The sequence below is a fragment of the Megalobrama amblycephala genome, linkage group LG7, assembly GCF_018812025.1.
Source record: "Megalobrama amblycephala isolate DHTTF-2021 linkage group LG7, ASM1881202v1, whole genome shotgun sequence".
NCBI classification, from domain to species: domain Eukaryota; kingdom Metazoa; phylum Chordata; class Actinopteri; order Cypriniformes; family Xenocyprididae; genus Megalobrama; species Megalobrama amblycephala.
Genome location: NC_063050.1, coordinates 164,651 through 182,500, shown reverse-complemented (window position 1 = coordinate 182,500; position 17,850 = coordinate 164,651). Strand labels below are relative to the sequence as shown.

Sequence of the window (17,850 nt, the reverse complement as noted above, 5' to 3'; positions counted from 1 at the left end):
CGACGCGCACGTGACGAACCGCAGGCGAGTGTGTGTCGAGCGCTCGTGACGCCGCGCACCGTCCTCTCCAGCACAATCACTTCGCTGCCAGACCTGCAGGAGACCAGCAACGCCGCGCTGGCCGGGCTCTCGGACACGACCTACGACCCCGAGACTCCGGACGCCTGCTGGAGGGACGGAGTCCTGCTGACCGAGGAGGAGGAGCCTGGCTCTTATGATGACGTCCCTCTGGGGGCGGAGCCTGATGAGAACCAACCCAACAAAACCACATCAAACCAGCACAAACCCTCTGTTTCTACAGGTGTCTTTAAAACGCCCAAGCCGCTCCCGCGCACAGACCCGTACGGACCCCTCTCACGCTTCTTAGGACGCAGCACCGCCCCCTTCAGCGTTTACAAAGACCCGCCCATCAGTGTGCCCCGCCCCCATCTCTCCAAAGACACGCCCATCAGTGTGCCCCGCCCCCATCTCTCCAAAGACCCGCCCATCAGTTTGCCCCGCCTCCATCTCGCCAAAGACATGCCTGTCAGTGTGCCCCGCCTCCATCTCTCCAAAGACACGCCCATCAGTGTGCCCCGCCTCCATCTCACCAAAGACACGCCCATCAGTGTGCCCCGCCTCCATCTCACCAAAGACACGCCCATCAGTGTGCCCCGCCCCCATCTCTCCAAAGACACGCCCATCAGTGTGCCCCACCCTCATCTCTCCAAAGACACGCCCATCAGCAAGTCCCGCCCCCCTCTCGCCTGCGCTGTCGGTCACTCGTCAAAGAGGACGGCCCCTCTGTGCGGCTGCGGCCGCAGGGCCCGGCGTCTGACGGTGGGTAACGGCGGGCCCAACCACGGCCGGGTGTTTTTCTGCTGCCCCGTCAGACGGCAGAGCTGCGGCGGCCCACAGAAGGGCTGCGACTTCTTCCAGTGGGAGTCTGGATTAATGCGGTCCAGAGCTCCACACCAGCTGAGAACACCACAGACCTTCAGCTCCAGAGCCCTCCGGTGACCCAACACTGTCACTGCGTCACCTCTATGATTTTAACAAACCTGTGAAAGAATTAATTTATAATAAATCACTTTTTAATAAATCAAGTTATTTTAGAAACATTGTAAAGATGCAGGAACGTCTATATTCATTCTCCAGCATGTCTGTATGATCAGACTCTCATATTGTTTTACTGTATATTACATGAATAAAAGAGCAGTGTTATTTTAAATGTGACTTAAAATGTTTTGTTAATCATTTTTAATGCATTAATTATGCCTTGTAATGCACCTTATAAAACACTGTATACACAGTTATAATACATTATAATCTTATCTATTAATTGTTAAAACTTTAGAACAATGCATTAAAACGCATATAAAACAGGCTGTTTATCATGTAACAAGGAATCTACACATACTTTGATTACATAATTAATATAATACATATACTTAAGGCTTTAAGTGTTGACCAAAACCTTTTATTTATACAGATTTCATTATATCTTTTCCATGAAAGAAAACACGTGTGGCGCACATTAGGGTCTTTTAACTTATAATTTGCAACAGCGTCAAACGCGTTTCGTAATTAAATGTCCCATGCGTGGCCCTGTACGACGCGTGCTGTGGAGAGCTTGAAGCGCGACTGACACAAACACGCGTGTCCGGAGCGCGTTCATATCCCCAGAGTTTCTTCATCACATCTGATTTATCTGAAGGAGCAGCGGAGAGTTTGATAACGCGCAGTCATGTCTGATACGCGCAAGAGGAGCAGGAAGCGCTTCGGCGGGCACGCGCACAAGAAACAGAAGGGCTCCCGTGAGCTCGAGGTGGGCGCGCAGGGGGTGCTCATCACCTGCAACATGAACGAGCGCAAGTGCACGAGCGAAGCCTTCAGCCTACTCAACGAGTACGCGGACGCGCTCTATGGTCCTGAGCAGGTGAGCAGCATGATGTCAGAGATGCGTTACTGCAGTGTAGTGCACTATATAGATGTGTTACTGTAGTGTAGTGCGCTATATTGATGTTACTGCAGTGTAGTGCACTATAGAGATGCGTTACTGTACTGTAGTGCACTATATAGATGTGTTACTGTAGTTTAGTGCGCTATAGAGATGCGTTACTGTAGTTTAGTGCGCTATAGAGATGCGTTACTGTAGTCTAGTGCACTATATAGATGTTACTGCAGTGTAGTGCACTGTAGAGTTGTTACTGTAGTGTAGAGCGTTATAGAAATGTGTTACTGTAGTCTAGTGCACTATATAGATGTTACTGCAGTGTAGTGCACTGTAGAGTTGTTACTGTAGTGTAGAGCGCTATAGAAATGTGTTACTGTAGTCTAGTGCACTATATAGATGTTCCTGCAGTGTAGTGCACTGTAGAGTTGTTACTGTAGTGTAGAGCGTTATAGAAATGTGTTACTGTAGTCTAGTGCACTATATAGATGTTACTGCAGTGTAGTGCACTGTAGAGTTGTTACTGTAGTGTAGAGCGCTATAGAAATGTGTTACTGTAGTCTAGTGCACTATATAGATGTTCCTGCAGTGTAGTGCGCTATAGAGATGCGTTACTGTAGTGTAGAGCGCTATAGAAATGTGTTACTGTAGTCTAGTGCACTATATAGATGTTACTGCAGTGTAGTGCACTGTAGAGTTGTTACTGTAGTGTAGAGCGCTATAGAAATGTGTTACTGTAGTCTAGTGCACTATATAGATGTTACTGCAGTGTAGTGCACTATAGAGATGTGTTACTGTAGTTTAGTGCGCTATAGAGATGTGTTACTGTAGTGTAGAGCATTATAGAGGTGCGTTACTGTAGTGTAGTGCACTATAGAGATGCGTTACTGTGGTGTAGTGCGCTATAGAGATGTGTTACTGTAGTATAGTGCACTATAGAGATGTTACTGTAGTGTAGTGCACTATAGAGATGTGTTACTGTAGTGTAGTGCACTATATTGATGCGTTACTGTAGTATAGTGCACTATAGAGATGTTACTGTAGTGTAGTGCACTATAGAGATGTGTTACTGTAGTTTAGTGCGCTATAGAGATGTGTTACTGTAGTGTAGAGCATTATAAAGGTGCGTTACTGTAGTGTAGTGCACTATAGAGATGCGTTACTGTAGTGTAGTGCACTATAGAGATGTGTTACTGTGGTGTAGAGCATTATAGAGGTGCGTTACTGTAGTGTAGAGCATTATAGAGGTGCGTTACTGTAGTGTAGTGCACTATAGAGATGCGTTACTGTAGTATAGTGCACTATAGAGATGTTACTGTAGTGTAGTGCACTATAGAGATGTGTTACTGTAGTTTAGTGCGCTATAGAGATGTGTTACTGTAGTGTAGAGCATTATAGAGGTGCGTTACTGTAGTGTAGTGCACTATAGAGATGCGTTACTGCAGTGTAGTGCACTATAGAGATGCGTTACTGTGGTGTAGTGCGCTATAGAGATGTGTTACTGTAGTATAGTGCACTATAGAGATGCGTTACTGTAGTATAGTGCACTATAGAGATGTTACTGTAGTGTAGTGCACTATAGAGATGTTACTGTAGTGTAGTGCGCTATAGAGATGTGTTACTGTAGTATAGTGCGCTATAGAGATGCGTTACTGTAGTATAGTGCACTATAGAGATGTTACTGTAGTGTAGTGCACTATAGAGATGTGTTACTGTAGTTTAGTGCGCTATAGAGATGTGTTACTGTAGTGTAGAGCATTATAGAGGTGCGTTACTGTAGTGTAGAGCATTATAGAGGTGCGTTACTGTAGTGTAGTGCACTATAGAGATGCGTTACTGTAGTATAGTGCACTATAGAGATGTTACTGTAGTGTAGTGCACTATAGAGATGTGTTACTGTAGTTTAGTGCGCTATAGAGATGTGTTACTGTAGTGTAGAGCATTATAGAGGTGCGTTACTGTAGTGTAGTGCACTATAGAGATGCGTTACTGTAGTGTAGTGCACTATAGAGATGTGTTACTGTGGTGTAGAGCATTATAGAGGTGCGTTACTGTAGTGTAGAGCATTATAGAGGTGCGTTACTGTAGTGTAGTGCACTATAGAGATGCGTTACTGTAGTATAGTGCACTATAGAGATGTTACTGTAGTGTAGTGCACTATAGAGATGTGTTACTGTAGTTTAGTGCGCTATAGAGATGTGTTACTGTAGTGTAGAGCATTATAGAGGTGCGTTACTGTAGTGTAGTGCACTATAGAGATGCGTTACTGCAGTGTAGTGCACTATAGAGATGCGTTACTGTGGTGTAGTGCGCTATAGAGATGCGTTACTGTAGTATAGTGCACTATAGAGATGCGTTACTGTAGTATAGTGCACTATAGAGATGTTACTGTAGTGTAGTGCACTATAGAGATGTTACTGTAGTGTAGTGCGCTATAGAGATGCGTTACTGTAGTATAGTGCGCTATAGAGATGCGTTACTGTAGTATAGTGCACTATAGAGATGTTACTGTAGTGTAGTGCACTATAGAGATGTGTTACTGTAGTTTAGTGCGCTATAGAGATGTGTTACTGTAGTGTAGAGCATTATAGAGGTGCGTTACTGTAGTGTAGAGCATTATAGAGGTGCGTTACTGTAGTGTAGTGCACTATAGAGATGCGTTACTGTAGTATAGTGCACTATAGAGATGTTACTGTAGTGTAGTGCACTATAGAGATGCGTTACTGTAGTTTAGTGCGCTATAGAGATGCGTTACTGTAGTGTAGAGCATTATAGAGGTGCGTTACTGTAGTGTAGTGCACTATAGAGATGCGTTACTGCAGTGTAGTGCACTATAGAGATGCGTTACTGTGGTGTAGTGCGCTATAGAGATGTGTTACTGTAGTATAGTGCACTATAGAGATGCGTTACTGTAGTATAGTGCACTATAGAGATGTTACTGTAGTGTAGTGCACTATAGAGATGTTACTGTAGTGTAGTGCGCTATAGAGATGTGTTACTGTAGTATAGTGCGCTATAGAGATGCGTTACTGTAGTATAGTGCACTATAGAGATGTTACTGTAGTGTAGTGCACTATAGAGATGTGTTACTGTAGTTTAGTGCGCTATAGAGATGTGTTACTGTAGTGTAGAGCATTATAGAGGTGCGTTACTGTAGTGTAGTGCACTATAGAGATGTTACTGTAGTGTAGTGCACTATAGAGATGCGTTACTGTGGTGTAGTGCGCTATAGAGATGTGTTACTGTAGTATAGTGCACTATAGAGATGTTACTGTAGTGTAGTGCACTATAGAGATGTGTTACTGTAGTTTAGTGCACTATAGCGATGCGTTACTGTAGTGTACGCTATAGAGATGTGTTACTGTAGTGTAGTGCACTATATTGATGCGTTACTGTAGTATAGTGCACTATAGAGATGTTACTGTAGTGTAGTGCACTATAGAGATGTGTTACTGTAGTTTAGTGCACTATAGAGGTGTGTTACTGCAGTGTAGTGCACTATAGAGATGTGTTACTGTAGTGTAGTGCGCTATAGAGGTGTGTTACTGTAGTGTAGAGCGCTATAGAGGTGTGTTACTGTAGTGTAGTGCGCTATAGAGATGTGTTACTGTAGTGTAGTGCACTATATTGATGCGTTACTGTAGTATAGTGCACTATAGAGATGTTACTGTAGTGTAGTGCACTATAGAGATGTGTTACTGTAGTTTAGTGCGCTATAGAGATGTGTTACTGTAGTGTAGAGCATTATAGAGGTGCGTTACTGTAGTGTAGTGCACTATAGAGATGCGTTACTGTAGTGTAGTGCACTATAGAGATGCGTTACTGTGGTGTAGTGCACTATAGAGATGCGTTACTGTAGTGTAGTGCGCTATAGAGATGTGTTACTGTAGTGTAGTGCACTATATTGATGCGTTACTGTAGTATAGTGCACTATAGAGATGTTACTGTAGTGTAGTGCACTATAGAGATGTGTTACTGTAGTTTAGTGCGCTATAGAGATGTGTTACTGTAGTGTAGAGCATTATAGAGGTGCGTTACTGTAGTGTAGTGCACTATAGAGATGCGTTACTGTAGTGTAGTGCACTATAGAGATGCGTTACTGTGGTGTAGTGCGCTATAGAGATGTGTTACTGTAGTATAGTGCACTATAGAGATGTTACTGTAGTGTAGTATAGAGATGTGTTACTGTAGTTTAGTGCATTATAGCGATGCGTTACTGTAGTGTAGTGCGCTATAGAGATGTGTTACTGTAGTGTAGTGCACTATATTGATGCGTTACTGTAGTATAGTGCACTATAGAGATGTTACTGTAGTATAGTGCACTATAGAGATGTTACTGTAGTGTAGTGCACTATAGAGATGTGTTACTGTAGTTTAGTGCACTATAGCGATGCGTTACTGTAGTGTAGTGCGCTATAGAGATGTGTTACTGTAGTGTAGTGCACTATATTGATGCGTTACTGTAGTATAGTGCACTATAGAGATGTTACTGTAGTGTAGTGCACTATAGAGATGTGTTACTGTAGTTTAGTGCACTATAGCGATGCGTTACTGTAGTGTAGTGCGCTATAGAGATGTGTTACTGTAGTGTAGTGCACTATATTGATGCGTTACTGTAGTATAGTGCACTATAGAGATGTTACTGTAGTGTAGTGCACTATAGAGATGTGTTACTGTAGTTTAGTGCACTATAGAGATGTGTTACTGTAGTGTAGTGCGCTATAGAGATGTGTTACTGTAGTGTAGTGCGCTATATTGATGCGTTACTGTAGTATAGTGCACTATAGAGATGTTACTGTAGTGTAGTGCACTATAGAGATGTGTTACTGTAGTGTAGTGCACTATAGAGATGTTACTGTAGTGTAGTGCCCTATAGAGATGCGTTACTGTAGTGTAGTGCGCTATATTGATGCGTTACTGTAGTATAGTGCACTATAGAGATGTTACTGTAGTGTAGTGCACTATAGAGATGTGTTACTGAGATGTTACTGTAGTGTAGTGCGCTATAGAGACGTGTTACTGTAGTATAGTGCACTATAGAGATGTTACTGAGATGTTACTGTAGTGTAGTGCACTATAGAGATGTTACTGTACTCAAGTGCACTATAGAGATGGTACTGTAGTGTAGTGCGCTATAGTGATGCGTTACTGTACTGTAGTGCGCTATAGAGATGCGTTACTGTAGTGTAGTGCGCTATAGTGATGCATTACTGTACTGTAGTGCGCTATAGAGATGCGTTACTGTAGTGTAGTGCACTATAGAGATGTTACTGTACTCAAGTGCACTATAGAGATGGTACTGTAGTGTAGTGCGCTATAGTGATGCGTTACTGTACTGTAGTGCGCTATAGAGATGTGTTACTGAGATGTTACTGTAGTGTAGTGTGCTATAGAGACGTGTTACTGTAGTATAGTGCACTATAGAGATGTTACTGAGATGTTACTGTAGTGTAGTGCACTATAGAGATGTTACTGTACTCAAGTGCACTATAGAGATGGTACTGTAGTGTAGTGCGCTATAGTGATGCGTTACTGTACTGCAGTGCGCTATAGAGATGCGTTACTGTAGTGTAGTGCACTATAGAGATGTTACTGTACTCAAGTGCACTATAGAGATGGTACTGTAGTGTAGTGCGCTATAGTGATGCGTTACTGTAGTGTAGTGCGCTATAGTGATGCGTTACTGTAGTGTAGTGCGCTATAGAGATGCGTTACTGTAGTGTAGTGCGCTATAGTGATGCGTTACTGTACTGTAGTGCGCTATAGTGATGCATTACTATAGTGTAGTGCGCTATAGAGATGCGTTACTGTACTGTAGTGCGCTATAGAGATACTGTACTGTAGTGCGCTATAGAGATGCGTTACTGTAGTGTAGTGCACTATAGAGATGTTACTGTACTCAAGTGCACTATAGAGATGGTACTGTAGTGTAGTGCGCTATAGTGATGCGTTACTGTAGTGTAGTGCGCTATAGTGATGCGTTACTGTAGTGTAGTGCGCTATAGAGATGCGTTACTGTAGTGTAGTGCGCTATAGTGATGCGTTACTGTACTGTAGTGCGCTATAGTGATGCATTACTGTAGTGTAGTGCGCTATAGAGATGCGTTACTGTAGTGTAGTGCGCTATAGAGATGCGTTACTGTACTGTAGTGCGCTATAGAGATGCGTTACTGTAGTGTAGTGCGCTATAGAGATGCGTTACTGTAGTGTAGTGCGCTATAGTGATGCGTTACTGTAGTGTAGTGCGCTATAGAGATGCGTTACTGTAGTGTAGTGCGCTATAGTGATGCGTTACTGTAGTGTAGTGCGCTATAGAGATGCGTTACTGTAGTGTAGTGCGCTATAGTGATGCGTTACTGTAGTGTAGTGCGCTATAGAGATGCGTTACTGTAGTGTAGTGCGCTATAGAGATGCGTTACTGTAGTGTAGTGCGCTATAGAGGTGCGTTACTGCAGTGTAGTGCACTATAGAGATGCGTTACTGTAGTGTAGTGCGCTATAGAGATGTGTTACTGTAGTGTAGTGCGCTATAGAGGTGTGTTACTGCAGTGTAGTGCACTATAGAGATGTGTTACTGCAGTGTAGTGCACTATAGAGATGTGTTACTGTAGTGTAGTGCGCTATAGAGGTGTGTTACTGCAGTGTAATGCACTATAGAGATGTGTTACTGTAGTGTAGTGCGCTATAGAGGTGTGTTACTGTAGTGTAGAGCGCTATAGAGGTGTGTTACTGTAGTGTAGTGCGCTATAGTGATGCGTTACTGTAGTGTAGAGCGCTATAGAGGTGTGTTACTGCAGTGTAGTGCACTATAGAGATGCGTTACTGTAGTGTAGTGCGCTATAGAGGTGCGTTACTGTACCGTAGTGCGCTATAGAGATGCGTTACTGTAGTGTAGTGCGCTATAGTGATGCGTTACTGTAGTGTAGTGCGCTATAGAGGTGCGTTACTGTAGTGTAGTGCGCTATAGTGATGCGTTACTGTACTGTAGTGCGCTATAGAGATGCGTTACTGTAGTGTAGTGCACTATAGAGATGTTACTGTACTCAAGTGCACTATAGAGATGGTACTGTAGTGTAGTGCGCTATAGTGATGCGTTACTGTAGTGTAGTGCGCTATAGTGATGCATTACTGTACTGTAGTGCGCTATAGAGATGCGTTACTGTAGTGTAGTGCGCTATAGTGATGCATTACTGTACTGTAGTGCGCTATAGAGATGCGTTACTGTAGTGTAGTGCGCTATAGTGATGCATTACTGTACTGTAGTGCGCTATAGAGGTGCGTTACTGTAGTGTAGTGCGCTATAGTGATGCGTTACTGTACTGTAGTGCGCTATAGAGATGCGTTACTGTAGTGTAGTGCACTATAGAGATGTTACTGCACTCAAGTGCACTATAGAGATGGTACTGTAGTGTAGTGCGCTATAGTGATGCGTTACTGTAGTGTAGTGCGCTATAGAGGTGTGTTACTGTAGTGTAGAGCGCTATAGAGGTGTGTTACTGTAGTGTAGTGCACTATAGAGATGTGTTACTGTAGTGTAGTGCGCTATAGAGGTGTGTTACTGCAGTGTAGTGCACTATAGAGATGTTACTGCAGTGTAGTGCACTATAGAGATGTGTTACTGTAGTGTAGTGCGCTATAGAGGTGTGTTACTGCAGTGTAGTGCACTATAGAGATGTGTTACTGTAGTGTAGTGCGCTATAGAGGTGTTACTGTAGTGTAGAGCGCTATAGAGGTGTGTTACTGTAGTGTAGTGCGCTATAGTGATGCGTTACTGTAGTGTAGAGCGCTATAGAGGTGTGTTACTGCAGTGTAGTGCACTATAGAGATGTGTTACTGTAGTGTAGTGCGCTATAGAGGTGCGTTACTGTAGTGTAGTGCGCTATAGTGATGCGTTACTGTAGTGTAGTGCGCTATAGTGATGCATTACTGTACTGTAGTGCGCTATAGAGATGCGTTACTGTAGTGTAGTGCGCTATAGAGGTGTGTTACTGTAGTGTAGAGCGCTATAGAGGTGTGTTACTGTAGTGTAGTGCGCTATAGTGATGCGTTACTGTAGTGTAGAGCGCTATAGAGGTGTGTTACTGCAGTGTAGTGCGCTATAGAGGTGCGTTACTGTAGTGTAGTGCGCTATAGTGATGCGTTACTGTAGTGTAGTGCGCTATAGTGATGCATTACTGTACTGTAGTGCGCTATAGAGATGCGTTACTGTAGTGTAGTGCGTTATAGAGGTGTGTTACTGTAGTGTAGAGCGCTATAGAGGTGTGTTACTGTAGTGTAGTGCGCTATAGTGATGCGTTACTGTAGTGTAGAGCGCTATAGAGGTGTGTTACTGCAGTGTAGTGCGCTATAGAGGTGCGTTACTGTAGTGTAGTGCGCTATAGTGATGCGTTACTGTAGTGTAGTGCGCTATAGTGATGCATTACTGTAGTGTAGAGCGCTATAGAGGTGTGTTACTGTAGTGTAGTGCGCTATAGTGATGCGTTACTGTAGTGTAGAGCGCTATAGAGGTGTGTTACTGCAGTGTAGTGCACTATAGAGATGTGTTACTGTAGTGTAGTGCGCTATAGAGGTGCGTTACTGTAGTGTAGTGCGCTATAGTGATGCGTTACTGTAGTGTAGTGCGCTATAGTGATGCATTACTGTACTGTAGTGCGCTATAGAGATGCGTTACTGTAGTGTAGTGCACTATAGAGATGTTACTGCACTCAAGTGCACTATAGAGATGGTACTGTAGTGTAGTGCGCTATAGTGATGCGTTACTGTAGTGTAGTGCGCTATAGTGATGCATTACTGTACTGTAGTGCACTATAGAGATGTTACTGCACTCAAGTGCACTATAGAGATGGTACTGTAGTGTAGTGCGCTATAGTGATTCGTTACTGTAGTGTAGTGCGCTATAAAGATGTTACTGTAGTCTAGTGCACTACAGAGTGTCTCTGTGTTTGTCACAGCCCACAGACAGCCTCAGCGAGGATGAGGAGGCTGATGAAGATGCAGAGGCTGCTCTGAAGAAGGAAGTGTCTCAGATACAGTTGTCCATGAAGACGCATCAGCAGAGGTTCACTGCGGTCGACAGCGGAGCCAATAACGTGGTGTTCATTCGCACACATGGAGTTGGTGAGAGAATCAGATCAGAGCATCACATGACCTCCACCTGAACAGGTGATAACTCTCTCTCTCTCTCGTTCTCAGACCCAGAGAAGCTGGTTCATCACATCCTGTCTGACCTGCATCAGACGAAGAAGAGGAAGTCGCGCGTGATCCTGCGCATGCTGCCGGTCAGCGGCACGTGTCGAGCGTTTCCAGAGGACATGGAGAAGTTTCTGAGCGAGTATCTGGAGCGCTGGTTCAAAGCGCCGCTGCGGGCCACATACCAGATCTGCTTCAAAGCCCGAAACAGCAGCCACAGCAAGAGAGACGACGTCATCAAAGCCGTCGCTGGTACACTTCATCATCATCATCATCATCATCACTCAAATACCACACACTGCCTCTGAACGAACCTCTTGAGTGAATGATTCAGTGACTCACTCATGAAGACTTCACTTGTTTCATTACTGGGTGAATCAGTGTTTTTGAATGAATCTCATGAACGAGTGATTCAATGACAAATATATATTTTTAGGTCACTTGTCGCCACCTACTGGTGTAACAGTGTAATTACAATCTTTATTTGAAGCATCTAGTTACTTTCAAAAGGTGGTTTGCTCTATTTTGATTGCTACAGTAGACCTCAGTGTTTATATCTGAACTATAAACTTTTATCCCAGAACTTCTGTGATCATCTCAGATGTTTGTCTTGTCTTTCAGGTTTGGTGGGTAAGATGAACCCGCTGAATAAGGTGGATCTGACCAATCCTGAGCTGAGCATCATCATAGAGATCATCAAGAGCGTCTGCTGCGTCAGCGTCGTCACCGACTACACGCTCTTCCGCAAGTACAACCTGCAGGAAGTGGCGAAAGAGCCCACCAATCAGAGCACAGGCCCACAGGAACCAGCCAATCAGACGCAGGAGCACGAGTGTGGAGAGAGAGCGGAGGGTGACGACGTTTCCTCCGGCAATGGGAGGAAGGAGGCGGAGCTTGAGTGAACTGTGGCTGCGCAGACGCGGCGTTTTTAAAACCGTTTTTACACTGTTTGTGTCCAGGCTTTAGTTTTTTAAGCAGTGTTTCAGTGTCTGCAGGTTTCACACTGTCATTCTTTGTTTTTACTTCTGTTTGTGGGTGATGTTTGTATGGTACTCCGAGTTATTTTGGACACGTTTTTCTCTGAAAATACGACGAGGTATGGAAATTAAATAAACAACTGAAGTTACTTGTGTTTTATCTGTAGTAATGTCTGTTTTTAATTAAGCCAATTTATATCTCAGGTGAGAGTTTCTGTGGAAAATGAAGTAATGGATAACTAACAACATTTCATTATATAAAAGTAGATTTTATTATTTTATTTTTTTTGAGAGGGCATTCAATGTGACATTTTCTATGAAAGCATATTAATGCCATGGAGTACAATATGGAAAAAGCAACTGACTTTATCTCACAATTCAGGCTTGTCAGAATTGTGAAATATAAAATTGGAATTCTGAGGGAAACACGTGAATTCTGAGATATAGAATGGGAATTCTTGGGGGAAAAGTCTGAATTGTGAGATTTAAAAAAAGAATTGTTAAATGGAATTGGAATTCTGAGGAAAAAAGTCAGAATTGTGAGATAATGAAGAACATCTGAATTGCAAGATAAAAATTGGAATTATAAGGAAAAAAGTTTTAATTGTGAGATTTAAAAAATTTTGGAAATTTTGAGGGGGGAAAGTGAATTGCAAGATGGAATTAGAATTCTGAGGGGGGAAAAAATTGAATTTAAAAGGTATAAAATCGGAATTTTGAGAAAAAAAGTCAGAATTGCGAGATATAGAATCGAAATTCTGTGAAAGAACATCTGAATTGCAAGATATAGTTTCGGAATTCTGAGGAAAAAATGTGAATTCCAAGATATAGAATGGGAATTCTTGGGGGAAAAAAAGTCAGAATTGCGAGATAGAGAATCGTAAATCTATGGGGAAAACATCTGAATTCTGAGGAAAAATGTGAATTCTGAGATATAGAATGGGAATTCTTGGGGGAAAAGTCTGAATTGTGAAATGGAATTGGAATTCTGAGGAAAAAAGAATGGTTAGATATAAAATCAGAATCCTGAGGGGAAAAATTCAGTGTTGAGCAGCAGAACTGAAGTGGTTTCGCTCAGAATGAATGTTGTGTTTGTGTTACTCTGGATTGTGTGGAAGTCTTGAGACGCCGGTGTCTCTGCAGGGCAGCTCTGGGTCAGTGTCGTGTTAAAGGTCACGGCGTTGTGAAACAATAGTGATTAGCCATGTCGCTCCCTGGAGATGAGGATTAGCATTCATTGTGTGACCTTTCCAGCTGGCGCTAGACGCAGGTCACAGCAGGTGAGACCAAACACACAGACTAATATTAACATGTTTCATCACGGTAAAATAGCATGTGCAGGAGCATTTAGAGGTGTTTCACTCTTCAGATGGAAGTTATTTTGTGTAGCTGAATTAGGATGTCTTGATTGTTTCTTCTTCATTTTAACCTGTGTGTGTGTGTGTGTGTGTGTGTGTGTGTGTGTGTGTGTGTGTGTGTTTGTCGGCTGAGGTCGGGCTCCTACAGTGTGTCAGATGGCATGTGGTGTGACCTTTAACACCTCCTCCTTCAGATGGACAGATTTCCAGAAGATCCATCTGTGATCCTCAAGGTGAATTCAGAAGTTTATCCAGAGACAAAAACAGGGAACGTTCTCTCAAAGTCATGAACAAACGTTCTTACAGTCACATTAAATAAATGTTCTTTCAAAGTTATGGTCTTTGATAATGTTCTAAAATAATAAACATTATAAATAATGTTCATTATTTATAAACATCATATATTTATCATTCATGGAACATTTTTCATAATGGTAATGTCATTAAAACGTTTTAACAACATATTTTTGTTATAGCTGGGAACAGGTTACTGCATCACGTGTTTTCGATAATATTCTCTCTCACGTCTATAATATGCAAAGTAATTTTGACAATAGTGTAAAATACGTTAAATAAGTAAAATAGTATCGCATATACATTTCTAGCTAACGGATAAAACGAAATAGCAGCATGTACTATTAAAAGTCATTAAAACTCACTCAGATAACGAAGCTGCCGCATATAATATTTAAACACGAGAGAGAAATAAAAATGAAGAAGTGTGTGAGTGTGTGTGTGAGAGGCAGTGACGATGAAGTAGCTGATTGACGTGCTCGTGCTCGTGCTGACAGCTCGAGACTCACAGCAGCTGCGCGCGACTCAAACTCCTGTCAGGTAAAAACATCATTACTTTACACTTCATAAACATTTACTATCAATATTTACATCGGATATTTTCATTATACATCGAGTGTTAGCGTCATTTGATTCTCTGTTTTCCGTCGAATAAACTTCATCAAGCGCGCGCGCGGACTCTGACAGACATTCATTCAGTTCGACATTTGAAGGATAAACGATCTCATTTCGCATTTAAAGTATTATATCCTAGAGCTCTGCGTTATTATTCCGTGAATATTCATTATATCATATCATATATTGATCTCAAATTTAACGAAACGATTTCAACTTAAACTTGGCGGGTTTTTTATGATTAAAAAAAAAACATTTTACAAAACTGGATTTCTGACAGGAATTTATATCTCTGTCGATTAAAACACGATATTGTGTATTTTTGTGTATTAAAATTAAGTCTGTCTAACAGTGATAACAGTGCAAAATAAATAATGTAAATAACGATAACATAAATGCGAATTAACCAATATTATTAACAAATAAAATAAAACAGTATGCAATAAACTAAAAAAACAATAAAAAATAAAAGGGAATAAGAAAATAAAGAACAATAATACAAGTGCAATGTAGTTAAACATGAGTTAAACAGTAAACAAATAATATAAAAAAAAATAGTGAACAGTAATAACATACAATCAATTTAAAAATAAAAAAAAATTAAGGGAATAACAAACAATTCTGAAATCTGGTTATTGCTAATGATAATTGAATATACGTCATATTATAATAATATGATTTTTATATATTTAATTTATTTAGATTTTATAATTTTCTCTCACTCCTCAGGAGTCTCAGATGACATTATGAGTTACCATAGTGACGCGCCTCGCCCTCCAGTGCCGGGTGAGGAGGGCTGTGAGGGCGGGCGCTTCTCCAGTAAGACTCCGTCTGATTGGTCAGAGTCTCCGGCGGTCACACCGCGGCGCTCTGACCTGGATCTGGGGTTCGAGCCCGAGGGCAGTGCTTCACGGGACGGCCCATACGAGCCCTGGGCTGAGACGCTCCTCACGCTGCTGGACGACCGCGACGGCACGGCCCTGTTCCTGGACTTCCTGCGGACGCTGGGCTATTCGGCGCTGCTGGAGTTCTGGTTTGCCTGCCACGGCTTCCAGAAGGTTCCCGAGGGTGCGACCGAGCAGCGCCTCAAACTGGCCAAAGCCATGTACCGCTGCTACCTGTCCGAGCGCAGCGGCTGCGTTGTGTCCCGCAAGATCACGGCCGAGACCAGGTGCGCCGTGCGAGACGCCATTCAGCGGCTACAGCTGGACTCCGGCCTGTTTGCGCAGGTGCATGCGCAGGTGCAGGCTGTGTTACAGGACAGCCTGTTCCCACTGTTTCTCAGGTCAGACGTGTATCTGAAACACACTCAGACTGTCCAGTCACCACAAAACCACAAGACAACATCGCAGGGATGCCAGGCCACGCCCTCAGAGGGGGTGGAGCCTGAGAAAGAGACCCTCCCTCCCCACAATGCAGCCAATCAGAAGCGTCCAGACGATGTCAAGCTGAGATTCAGGTGAGATGCAGTGAGATTCAGGTGAGATGCAGTGAGATTCAGGTGAGATGCAGTGAGATTTAGGTGAGATTCAGATGAGATTTAGGTGAGATGCAGTGAGATTCAGGTGAGATGCAGGTGAGATTCAGATGAGATTTAGGTGAGATGCAGTGAGATTCAGGTGAGATGCAGTGAGATTCAGATGACATGCAGTGAGATTCAGGTGAGATGCAGTGAGATTTAGGTGAGATTCAGATGAAATTTAGGTGAGATGCAGTGAGATTCAGGTGAGATGCAGGTGAGATGCAGTGAGATTCAGGTGAGATGCAGTGAGATTCAGGTGAGATTTAGGTGAGATTCAGATGAAATTTAGGTGAGATGCAGTGAGATTCAGGTGAGATGCAGTGAGATTCAGATGACATGCAGTGAGATTCAGGTGAGATGCAGTGAGATTTAGGTGAGATTCAGATGAGATTTAGGTGAGATGCAGTGAGATTTAGGTGAGATTCAGATGAAATTTAGGTGAGATGCAGTGAGATTCAGGTGAGATGCAGTGAGATTCAGATGACATGCAGTGAGATTCAGGTGAGATGCAGTGAGATTCAGGTGAGATGCAGTGAGATTCAGGTGAGATTTAGGTGAGATTCAGATGAGATTTAGGTGAGATGCAGTGAGATTCAGGTGAGATGCAGTGAGATTCAGATGACATGCAGTGAGATTCAGGTGAGATGCAGTGAGATTCAGGTGAGATGCAGTGAGATTTAGGTGAGATTCAGATGAGATTCAGGTGAGATGCAGTGAGACGAGCTCCAAACTGTCCTCATGCTCATGTCCATTCACAAGTGTGTTCCTTCGACAGACAGCAGCATCACGTGTGTCACCGACACCACAGAACACGAGACAGAGACGAGAGACACACACACCTGCCACACACACCAGTGAGTGAAATGAGTGTGTGAACATAAACGACTCAAAAATAAACAACGTGTTTGTGTTTTAATAATGTGTTTGTGTTCATTATATTATCAGACGTGTGTGATATGTGCTCGTTTCTCACAGTAACGTGTGTGTGTGTGTGTGTGTAACAGGTGAAGATGACGCCACACAGCTTCGCAGCCGAACTGACGAGACGTTTGCAGGAGCTGCAGACTCGAGCGCAGAGACACGCAGTGAGTTCCTGTCGCTCAGAGCGTTTACTGTGTGTTTAATCCAGAGTGAGTAACCACATCATATCCTGTTCTGACAGGAAGAGGACACAGATTCCAGCGGCACCTCGCTGACGGCGGACGGTGACATCATCAGCACATGTGACGTTAAGTGCGTCAGTGTCCATCATTACTGCCGGTTCCCTCTCGCAGTGTGCTAACTCCTGCTCGTGTGTCTCAGGTGTGTCACAGTGGTGTACTATTACAGCGGAGACGTGATCCCGTACAGGACGTGTGTCCGCAGTGACCCCGCCGTGACCCTGGGACGCTTTAAATCCCTGCTGACGCGCAGAGGGCCGTTCAGGTGAGACGCGCTCCTCACGTCAGTGTATCAGCCAGTGTCTCCTCTTCATCTCTGTCTCTGATCAAACAGGCTTTACTTCAAGAGAGCGAGCGCAGAGGTCGACTGCGGCGCGGTTTATGAGGAGATCCATCGGGATGAGGCCGTCCTGCCCACGTTTGAGCAGAAAATCATCGCCAGAGTGGAGACAATCACTGATCAAATGAGCTGAACACCAGCATTTCCCTGTACAGAGTCTGTTTATTTCTTTAAATATGAGGAGGACAAAACCATCATTTAATCAAGAGTTTATTGTTTGCTGCTTTTGAATAAACAGTCGTTCATTGGAGACTCTGTTTGTGTGTTTTTAATTAAGGTGATCATCGTTTCTGCTATGATATATATCTATTGTTATTTATTTATTTATTTATTTATTTATTTTTGAAATAAAGAGAAAGAAACCATGGTATTTTAGCCCAAACCTTTACTAGTGTAGATATCCTTGTTTGTGCAACAGTGTCTCCTTTACTGTATTCACACGCTGCTGTAGTACCGGAGGTGT

General features: G+C 43.1%; 3 protein-coding genes across 4 annotated transcripts in view; all 3 read left to right on the top strand.

The window, feature by feature from the left end:
- The window catches only part of eri2 (ERI1 exoribonuclease family member 2), a 4,177-nt gene extending 2,967 nt beyond the window's left edge, over positions 1-1,210 (top strand). The window contains exon 9 of the mRNA XM_048195595.1: positions 1-1,210. This exon is cut by the window's left edge and continues 57 nt beyond it. Within this exon, the coding sequence (XP_048051552.1) occupies positions 1-999 (999 nt within the window). The 3' untranslated portion in view covers positions 1,000-1,210.
- Positions 1,211-1,566: 356 nt separating this feature from the next.
- On the top strand, positions 1,567-12,258 carry thumpd1 (THUMP domain containing 1). Its single transcript, XM_048195601.1, has 4 exons — positions 1,567-1,918; positions 10,884-11,049; positions 11,125-11,373; positions 11,743-12,258. The coding sequence occupies exons 1-4, from the start codon at positions 1,727-1,729 to the stop codon at positions 12,021-12,023; spliced, it is 888 nt and encodes a 295-aa protein (XP_048051558.1). The 5' UTR covers positions 1,567-1,726; the 3' UTR covers positions 12,024-12,258.
- A 1,330-nt stretch (positions 12,259-13,588) lies between these two features.
- Positions 13,589-17,637, top strand: LOC125271551 (axin-1-like). 2 transcript variants are annotated; one of them, XM_048195599.1, is made up of 7 exons: positions 13,589-13,689; positions 15,095-15,824; positions 16,663-16,741; positions 16,892-16,972; positions 17,050-17,120; positions 17,190-17,312; positions 17,382-17,637. In XM_048195599.1, exons 2-7 carry the CDS (start codon positions 15,112-15,114, stop codon positions 17,518-17,520), a joined length of 1,206 nt encoding a protein of 401 aa, XP_048051556.1. In that variant the 5' UTR covers positions 13,589-13,689; positions 15,095-15,111; the 3' UTR covers positions 17,521-17,637. The 2 variants fall into 2 exon arrangements, with proteins under 2 accessions (XP_048051556.1, XP_048051555.1); XM_048195598.1 differs by lacking the exon at positions 13,589-13,689 and adding an exon at positions 14,136-14,290.
- The last annotated feature ends 213 nt before the right edge of the window (positions 17,638-17,850 follow it).

Coding starts and splice junctions, on each gene's coding strand:
- thumpd1 (XM_048195601.1), top strand. CDS start 1,727: ATGTCTGATACGCGCAAGAGGAGCAGGAAGCGCTTCGGCGGGCACGCG. Junction 11,050..11,124: donor CATTCGCACACATGGAGTTG/GTGAGAGAATCA, acceptor TCTCGTTCTCAG/ACCCAGAGAAGCTGGTTCAT. Junction 11,374..11,742: donor CGTCATCAAAGCCGTCGCTG/GTACACTTCATC, acceptor CTTGTCTTTCAG/GTTTGGTGGGTAAGATGAAC.
- LOC125271551 (XM_048195599.1), top strand. CDS start 15,112: ATGAGTTACCATAGTGACGCGCCTCGCCCTCCAGTGCCGGGTGAGGAG. Junction 16,973..17,049: donor CTCGAGCGCAGAGACACGCA/GTGAGTTCCTGT, acceptor CTGTTCTGACAG/GAAGAGGACACAGATTCCAG. Junction 17,121..17,189: donor ATCAGCACATGTGACGTTAA/GTGCGTCAGTGT, acceptor CGTGTGTCTCAG/GTGTGTCACAGTGGTGTACT.